At 39.8% G+C, this 9,733-nt stretch overlaps 1 protein-coding gene across 1 annotated transcript; it reads left to right on the forward strand.

Moving 5' to 3' along the window:
• The first annotated feature begins 2,430 nt into the window (after positions 1–2,430).
• LOC149407965 (protein LONGIFOLIA 1-like) lies at positions 2,431–6,024 on the forward strand. Its single transcript, XM_089616145.1, has 5 exons — positions 2,431–3,268; positions 3,485–3,537; positions 3,637–4,872; positions 4,966–5,122; positions 5,271–6,024. The coding sequence occupies exons 1-5, from the start codon at positions 3,091–3,093 to the stop codon at positions 5,858–5,860; spliced, it is 2,214 nt and encodes a 737-aa protein (XP_089472271.1). The 5' UTR covers positions 2,431–3,090; the 3' UTR covers positions 5,861–6,024.
• Positions 6,025–9,733: the final 3,709 nt, after the last annotated feature.

Here is a 9,733-nt window from a genome sequence, read left to right on the forward strand (position 1 = left end):
AAGATAGACATGCGGGATAAGAATGGGTCTGTGTTTTTTCATCATTAGAGTCAACAACTTTTCTCCCATAAATTTTTATAGTGCTTATTTGTAGTTATGGTCCTAATAATTTTCATTGACATTAGTCAGAATCTTAAAAAAAAAAATTTCACTTGTTGTCCTTTTCTTTCCAATTTATGTAATTTTTGAAAAACTCAAGTGTGCGACCTACATGATCTTAATCTTTTTAATCATATGGTAAAATAGTTAGTTTATGTGAAAACATAGTTACCAATTAATCATATATATTAAGATTTATACAACAAAAATTGTGGGTCGCTTAAAATTTAGCCTAAAACTGATCATACAATGTTATTTTCACTTACACCGAATATTAGACCTAAAACTAAGGCCACACAAGTCGTACACTTGAATGCTTGGGAAAAAAAAAAAGAGTTATAATAAGAATAAATGACACTATTGTCCCTTGTACTATGACAATTGTGTCATTTCGATCAATGAATTTTCAAATTTATTTTAATGATGTATAAACTTTATAGTTTTAACACTTTTAGTCCTTCCATCAATTTTTAGGTGAATCTGTTAGTTAAGTTGGCACGTTTTTTACACGTGGTTACTTATAAAAGAGAAATTATTAAAATGCCCTCATCTTCCCTCTTTTATATCTTTTTCTTAGTAAAATTTTTAATTTATTTTATTTCTTATAAATTTCTCTCTCTCTCTCTCTCGAGATTCCCTTATTCTATCAGACTCGAGCCTAAATATTCTCCCATGGCCGACAAAGCAGACTTGATGCTCTGTGACTCGAATTTCAGGCTTGTCAACCACCGCATTGGCACATCGCGCACCCCCACTCTTTCCCTGTCCTTTCTCCACCTCCTCCGGCGTCGGGAACCACAACCATGGAACAAATTCAAAACTACAACTGTATAATAAATATGTATTTTTTGTATTTGTTTGTGTTCGTGTATGTATGAGTCTTTAGTTAGCACATTCAAAATGTTTTTTTTTTCCTTTTTCTTCCTCTTTCTTATGGGTTTGTATATTCCGGATCTGTTCGCCGGTGAAGGATTCATTTTCTGGCGAAGACAAGTTCGATCGTGATTTGTCCTCGAATTGCATCTCTGGTAACGAATAAAAACCCGATCACTTGGTCCAAACGAAGAACACGAAAAGAACCAGGATTTCACTCGAACTTGGAGATTGGATCTCTGGCGTGGAAAATGATCATCCTGCTCGTGTTTATGACCATGACATGTCAATAATAGCCATTAATAGTTCATTGTGAAGGAAACATAAAAGACTATTTGTCAATATTGTTTCTATTACCTTGTTCCCTAAACTCTTAAAAGCACATTACGAAGTGTCTTCTCTTAATATAATCTTAAAACACGCCAATATTGTGGTACTCAATCTTACAAGTCTAAAAAGTCTAACCATATTAAAAATGATGGTCACATTATTTTGACAAAGTATGAGCACAATAGATATGTAACCATTCCCACAAATTCACATAGGACATCGTTATTGGTATAATGTATACGGAGAAATAAAATACCTGTCACTGTTTGATTATTGCCCAATCACATTGGAAGTTAACCTAATAAAGAAATACAATCATGTTAAGCTAAACTTGTCAAACTGGTACAAATAAATGTTCATCCGTAGAACTCCTCACATTATTGTATATATATGGTATATGGTATATGTATATGTATATATCAGACAATTGGCCGTGTCCAAAATGCAAAGCATATTTGTAACACGAGTATAGCGCTGGAGATGTTGAATTGTCTTTGGATGAACTGTATAATAATTGAGAAGATTTTAATGTATAGTTTTATAGAAATATAGAGAAAAGGGCATTACCGTAAAATCGACTATAGAGTTTAAATTATGAATTTGACAGTCATGATAGATAACCATGTATATTCCTATCTAAGACTCGCCAATTAATTCCAGTTCATGAACCCACTTTCCTTTGCTAGATGATAGATCATTATTATCTTCTTCTTTTTTTTTTTAATTTTTTTCAACTCTTATCTGACAGACACCACATGCTGTGAAAAAAAGGTCCATGGGTCCAGACCCACTAACCTAAAATGACCCACCCACATTTTATTGTCACATGGAAGTGGAAGAAGAAACACAACACACTACTAAATCTGACCCACTATTATAGAAATTAAAAAACATAAACAAAAACAGAAATGAAAAACATGACTCATCTCACAATAATAATAACACCACCACTTTTCTTGCAATTTTATCCAAATGATCTCTCTTTGCATCACATTTGACCCACACATTCCACATCTATCTCTCTTTATCATAGCATGTCCTGTCACATGTACAATCATTTTTTATAAGTGAAAAGAAAAAAAATGTATATCAAAAGAGGGTATGTAATTCTTCCTTCAAAAGCTATTTCTTTCGGTCACACATATACGTTTGTTTTCAACCTCGTTTTAGTTAGGCCCTTCCTCTTTTATATATCTTATTTTTTTCTTTGCCTTAGAGAAAGAAAGAGAGAGCCAAAGTACTCATTTGTAATTCTGCGAATTCGAGAGAAAACAAATTTGCTTTGCTTCTCTGCAAAGCTTCTCATCACCCCTCTAGTCTCTTTGCATTAACATAGTACTTTTTGTAATTTTTTGACTAGTCATTTGGTCTCTCTTAAATTTTCTCCTCCGCTTTGGCTCTTTCTTTGCACTACACATTGTCTGCCTAATTCTACGAAAACCCAGAAATAATTTCCCCTCTCTGTTATCTTTCCCTTCTATATTATTATATAATAGTTCCAAGGCCACCAGCCAAAAAGCAGAAGAAAAAAAAAACCGTTTTTGATATTTTCATTAGTTCAGTTTTTCTGGGATTTATTGTTCAGAAAATTCTCTGTGTGTTCAGTTATAAGAGTTTCTGACTGACAGTTGATGCAAAAAACCAAATCAATAAAAAAAAATTGGGAGCTTTGAATGTCATGTCATGAAAAAATCAATACACATTTTACATTTGTAACGTTGTCATCAAATAATAAATAAATAAAAAACCTCGTGTGTGGGAGTGAAGAAGCGTATTTATATTTATTTTATGAAGATGTCTGCGGAATTGGTATATTCATTTAGAGACAATGAGAACCCAGATCTCCATAAGCAGATTGGCTGTATGAATGGCTTTTTTCAGCTCTTTGATCGTCACCGTCGAATTACTGGCCACGGACGACGTATCACTAATAATGCGCAGCCTCAAATCACACCTCTTCAAGCAGGTATGCAATATTAATTTTATTTTTATATGCTTAATTGTAGTTGAATATCAGTTATCATTGTTTGCTTTGTTTTTACCAATGTGGTTTACATATCCAGATTTGTAGTTGGTATTTTTTCACGCGAGTCTGAATTACCTCAGCTCTGTTACTCTGTATCATGTCAAAAATATTGTGTTCTTCCAGAAAGTTGAGTTTGATTTTTATTTTTAATGACAGGTCAAAATGGAAATCAAGCGGTGGGGGACAACAACGGATTGGAAAAGGCTAGAGTAAGAACTACAACACTTCTAATCTTTCATGCGAATGTTATGCTGTTATTAAAAGTTGCTCTGATATGAGGACTACATATAAATGTTTATTGTACGCAGGAAAAAAGTGCAAAGAAGGATGCGAAAGATCAGAAGAGAAAAAGCTCCACGGAATCATCAAGACACTCTTTCTCTTCCTCTTCGTGCTCATCGTCGACCTTCTCGTCTTTGGACCTCAACACCAAATCGGCGAACAGCTCTTCAGGAACGGAACTCTCCGGCGTCCGGCAGAGCAGTACGGCCCAACTCAGCCGGAGCTCCGTCGACCTCAGGAGCGTCGTCAAGGACTGTATGCGCAGAGAAGCCCGAGGAGGAGGAGGAAGAGAAAGCCCGATCAAGATCGCAGTCAGAGAACAACACGTGGACTCTCCGAGGCCACGGAGGAGCTTCGGAGACCACCACATTCCCCGGAGGCTTTCTTATGACGGAGGCGGAGCGGCACGGGAATCTCGGGACAGCCTGAGATCGGCGCCGAGGCTTTCGCTGGACAGCCACAGGCAAGGTTTGTCTTCTTCTTTGGCGGCAAAGCCGCTCCTGAGAGATCTCCGGATCGAGAGGAGGACCGCGGACCAGGCGGCAAGCCTGATCCAGGAGCCGGGGAGCTCGAGGAGGGCTTCGAGCGTGGTGGCAAAGCTCATGGGTCTCGTCGATCCAGTCCCGGAGCTGCCGCCGCCTCCTTTGGAGGCGGAGAGAGCACCGAAGAAGAAGAAGAAAGCGGGGCAGAAGAACATTCCGATCGAGACGGCACCGTGGAGGCAGCGCTCGGCGGCCACGACACCACTGACAGTCTTCGGAGAGATCGAGAAGCGGTTGGCGGATCTCGAGTTCAAGAAGTCTGGGAAGGATCTGCGGGCTCTGAAGCAGATACTCGAAGCGATGCAGAAGAGCAAGGTGGCGGAGAAAGACGCGAAGCTTGCGTCGCAAGCCAAGGCTCCGATCGTGATCATGAGGCCAGTGAAGACCGTGGAGGTCAAGAAGCGGACCACGGCGGCGGAGAATTTGATGAGTCCGAATGCGAGGGCCGTGAGGCCGGTGCAGACGAGGAAGACGGCCGGCAGTCAAGAGAACGCCGGAAGAGTCTCGGGGAATTCGAGCCCTAGATTGAGCCTGAAGAGGGTTGCTCCGGTGGATTCGAATATCAGGAGGAAGCAGAACGGGAGGGAATCGCCGCAGAAGAAATTCACGCCGAGATCTGTGCAAGGCAATGCCAGTCCTCTCCAGTCCGAGAGTAATCTCAGCCTGGGGTTCGAAGATATCGACGCTGAGGTCACAAGCAACGTTCTTCGTCCTCATCAGGTAAATTATTTATAATTTGGCTCTTGTTCTGTTTTTTACTTCCTCCCAGCATGTTGAGTTTTCAGTGCCTGACCAGTTGTCTCTCTGGTTCAGAATCGGATAGTCGGGCTCGGAGTGGACAGGAAAATAGCCGAGCCTGGGAGAGTCACTACTCCGGAGCAGCCGAGTCCTGTCTCGGTCCTTGATTCAACGTTTTACAGAGGAGACGAATCACCTTCTCCGGTGAAAAAGACCTTAATTGCCTTTAAAGGTAAGAGTTCTTGTACATCTTTTTTGTTTAATATCATGCAGTACTAGCAGTAACCCATGACTTCATATCTCTCCATCAATTGTCTGAGTTATTCATAACTTTATTTTTTGCGCGTATTGAATTAATTTGCCTGAATTTCTGGTAGCAGATGATGATATTCTGTACCCGGATGAAGATGAGTGGGCAATAATGGATCTTGATCAGCAATCCATTAACGGCAGAAGATCTAGTCTCAGCCTAGAAGAGACGAGCTTTACCAGCATGTTCTTCTCCGAAACCACGGATCCAGATCACATATACATCTCAGACATACTCTCATCTTCCTCGGACCGCCCGATCGAACCCCACTTGTTCTTCGCGCTCGAGCATCGCCGCCACCGCAGCATCGTTCAGCCAAGGCACGAGAAACTCCACAGAAAGCTCGTGTTCGACGTGGTCGGCGAGATTCTCGACCGGAAACAGGCCTCGGCAATAGAGAGTGAAAAGAACATCCTCGGAGAGCTGTGCTCGGAGGTCGATCGGCTCCAGGGGAAAAACTCGGGCGAAGAGGACAGATCAGAGAGCATCGTACGCGATGACATGGCACGCCGGCCGATGAACCGGAGAGAGTACGGAAGAGAAGTACCGGCAGTGGTGTTGGACTTGGAAAGGCTCATATTCAAGGACTTGGTCACCGAGCTCATCATCGGCCTGAAGACTCGTCCTCGTGGCTACTGCAAACAACTGCTCTTCAATTAGGCAACACCGGGTTTGCAAGGCTTGTAAATTGATAGGTGTTTATTTACTTCATAATTATTAGATACATGTAAATCTCTATCAGAGAGACGTGACCTAGAGTAGATGTATATACACAAACCTCAGTCTTGACGTTTAATCATACCCCTCTTGCGATTGTTGTTGAATTGGCAATGTCAGTGGATTTTTCTAAAACTCCAATCAAGTGGAGTTAATTCTATGAAAGATCCAACTAAGTAACTCCGCTAATCTTATACAGATTTCAATAGAAACTCGCTACACACTGATTTACAATTCTATAATCCTATTTCCATTGGGATGGCTCTTAGTTTCGTTTATGGTTTCAATATCAATTTCAAGAAGTATCGAATTTACCATTTGCTCGACAGATTGGAACAAACAAAATACGGTTCCTAACCTGAAATACACACCAATACCATAACTGATTTAAATCCCAACCACTATGATTAGAACACAATACGCATTCTAACTTACGCTTCTCAACAAGCCTGATGAATAATGATCAATCTGCGAATCAACGGTCAGAGTCAGACAATGAAGCACGGCACAAGGGCTTGTCATAGCGGGCTTGATTCGCGTCAGATAAAGAGCAAGATGAGCCGAGAGGCTCTGGTGGCTCAGTTCGATGTTGGGCGGTCGTGAAACTCAACCCGAGACACGCAAGCATGGCACACGGCAGTGTTTCCTCATCGGAGTTTGTCATGAGACTAGGGTGAGACCGGCCGGACCGGAATTTGGGGCGTCAACGTCGGAGGTGTCGCACGTGGTTGTGGTTGCCTCCAAATGAACCGATGGGGGAATACCTTGCAATTTAGGACTATCCCCCAATTCCATTACTTTCATGCCCTTGCAATTAAGAACCTCAAATTTGACTTCTCTCGTTCCCACTCTAGAATCTCAATTCACATTTATTTTGTTTCGTAGTTCACGATTGTGGAACTAGCCATCAGCTGTTTTCCCCTAGAAATTAGACTTAATAGTTGATTAAATATCAAGATTAGACCTTAGCTTTTAAAAGTATCTAAAAATGGATTTTTATACCTAAAACGGATAAAAATACCTATCTGACCATATAAATCTCAACCAACTCTAAAAAAGAATTCATTTTAACTCTTCAATCTTCTCTCTTATCTCTCAAATCCTCTCTACTTACGTGGCTTTCGTGAAATCATGTGTAAGATTACTTACATAGTCATTTTAAATAACTTTTGATTAAATATGATAGAATGTAAGGATAAAAATCGATCAGATCAGAAGTACATGATAAAAAATCTGGGTTTTAACTTTGTACGATGGTATACAAAATGATAGGATAAGATTTAACTTTTTTGTACAATGAAATTTAAACAAAATTCATGATTTGTACGATGCTGTATGATATTGTACGATGCTATACGATGTTGTACGATGCTGTACGATGAATTGATATATGATGTTGTACGATGTTGTACGATTCTGTACGATACAAAAGCTAATTTTGCATAGTTTGGCTATTTTTTTGCAGTTTTTATTATGGTTAACGGTACTTGGGAGAAGGAAGAACACTTATGGAGGTTCCACAATGCAGATATGTGTGGATTCAAAGTTCCGAAAGAGATAATGTACACAAAGTTAGTGGATTTGATATACGAGAAGCTCGATGTAGACAGTTTCGCATTCGACTTAAAACTCGAAGTCTCATACGCAATGGGTACGATTCTGATGGCTCCTGCTGTTTTGAAGGAGGATGGTGACATTTCGTATTATATGAAGCACAAAAATCGTAATAGATTTCCACTTTGTGTAAGTTTGGTAACGAAATAGATCATGGCACCCATTGCGTATCAAGGAGTATGTAAAGGCAAATATGTGGTAGTTGGAGAGGTGTCTCGCAATGAACCGAAGAAGAGACGGAATACTCTTATTATCGAGGACCGACAAAATGATCCTATAATCGAAAACGAACACGATGGCTGTGATGATTACTTGTATAATGCGTACAAGGGTGTCGAAGACAAAGTGTACATGCGTGATAGAGATGATAACCACAACAGTAGCAAATGTCATGAACACAATAGTGACGAATGTGATGAACACCATAGTGGCGAAGGTGATGAAGACAATAGTGACGGAGATGATGGAGATAACCATGTTAGAGGTGAAGAATGTGAAGAATTCGCTAATCCGGAAGAATATGATGAGTTTGTGGAAACTTCCATCGGGTCACTATCAACCGTCGCGTGAGCCTCTGATAATCGATTCACGAATCGTGCCTTTTCATGAACAGCGTCCGAGTTCACTGCCAAAGATGTTGTGAAGGAAGAACTGAGTCATTATCCAAGTCATTCTTCAACAAGTAATTAAGATCTAGATTTAAATTTTAAAGTGAAATATGATAATTTATTTTTCAACTAACTTTTGAAAATAACAAGAAGCTCAAAAGAAATATATATTGGGCAACAGTTTGAGAGCAAAAAGGAATTGAAAAAACATGTCCACTTGTACGCTTTGAAACATAATTTCGAATTTAGAGTGAAATCTTCTTCTAAAAATAGATGGTATGTTTTATGCAAAGATGAGAAATGCACATGGAGGCTGAGGGGTGTCGTGCAGTGGTCTGATATGTGGGAGATTACGTCGTACAAGAGTAAACACTCATGTGCGCGTGTCGTTCGAACAGAGGGCCATCGAGGAGCTGCACCATGGGTCATCGGTCACGTATTTAAAGACAAGTACTCTATTATGGCGGAGTATTCGGCGAATAACGTCAAAGAAGAAGTCAAGACATGATGGGGTGTGAACATATCATATCTGAAAGCTTGGAGATCCAAAGATAAAGCTATTGGGTACGTGTGAGGTACACCGAAACAATCCTATCAGAAGTTACCGTCTTGGTTATACATGTTGGAGCAAAAGATTCCTGGGATGTTAACCGACTTTGTGCGAGCTGGTGACAAATTCAAGTACGCTTCTTTTCTATTGGGGCGTGTCGTAGGGGGTTCAAATTATTGTCAATGGTGCCCACAAGAAGAGTAGTAGTCTTTACTTATGTACATTTGATGTAATAAAGTCACACGAAGACTCTTGCTTGTAACTGCTGAATCATTAATAAAAGTTGAAACGTTCATTCATTCTTCCTTGTCTGTTTGAAGCTTTATGATAAAACCTTAGTCTTTAGTCCATAAACAAACTTAACAACTTACGAAGAGACAAATGTAGATTTGCATGAACAAACTCTTTGTAGTTTGCTTAAAACGATATATTCGCAATCTAAGGGTCAAAGGACTATTGACCTCAGTACGATTGTTAGGATAATCTATGATGTCTGGTTATGGGATATTGAGAGTTGGAGACTCTATAGTTCTTCTAGGTATCTTCCGAAGGTACTGAATTGACCAGTGCACTTCTAGAGACAAGATAAGAACAAACCATTTAACCTCTTATGTCTCGAGGTCACTATGTATGAATTCCATCATGCTTACCTCAATCCTGAAATGAGACATGTCATTTCATAGCTTACGTATTCTCATTTGAGAAATTTAGAGTTCGGACTCACTATGTGATTCTGAACAGGACCTATTGGTGAAGTACTAAGTTATGAAGATGTCATGAGTAACTTTGTGAAGATCTCATCGATATGGAATTCATGTACAAGATTGCTGAAATGCAATGTATATCACCTCATACTTTGTTCCTTGGAATGTGAATAAATGAACTGGCGAGTGTCCAAATTGAGTCATGACTCTTTTGGATGAATCAATGTGACTTGTTAGCTCCTCGTTAATACATTGTTTCTAACTTATTCACAAGCGACAAATGAGTTGAGGAAATAACATCTAGAAGGGTAAAATGGTTATTTTGTAAATCCTGATTAGC

This window comes from Urtica dioica, chromosome 1 (genome assembly GCF_054948205.1).
Source record: "Urtica dioica subsp. dioica isolate 48M chromosome 1, U.dioica_male_clone48M_v1_H2, whole genome shotgun sequence".
Lineage (NCBI taxonomy): Eukaryota > Viridiplantae > Streptophyta > Magnoliopsida > Rosales > Urticaceae > Urtica > Urtica dioica.

Excerpts from the sequence above, each read along its gene's own strand:
- LOC149407965 (XM_089616145.1), top strand. The coding sequence starts at position 3,091 with ATGAAGATGTCTGCGGAATTGGTATATTCATTTAGAGACAATGAGAAC. Across the intron at positions 3,269-3,484 it reads AATCACACCTCTTCAAGCAG|GTCAAAATGGAAATCAAGCG; the intron begins GTATGCAATATT and ends TTTTAATGACAG. Across the intron at positions 4,873-4,965 it reads ACGTTCTTCGTCCTCATCAG|AATCGGATAGTCGGGCTCGG; the intron begins GTAAATTATTTA and ends TCTCTGGTTCAG.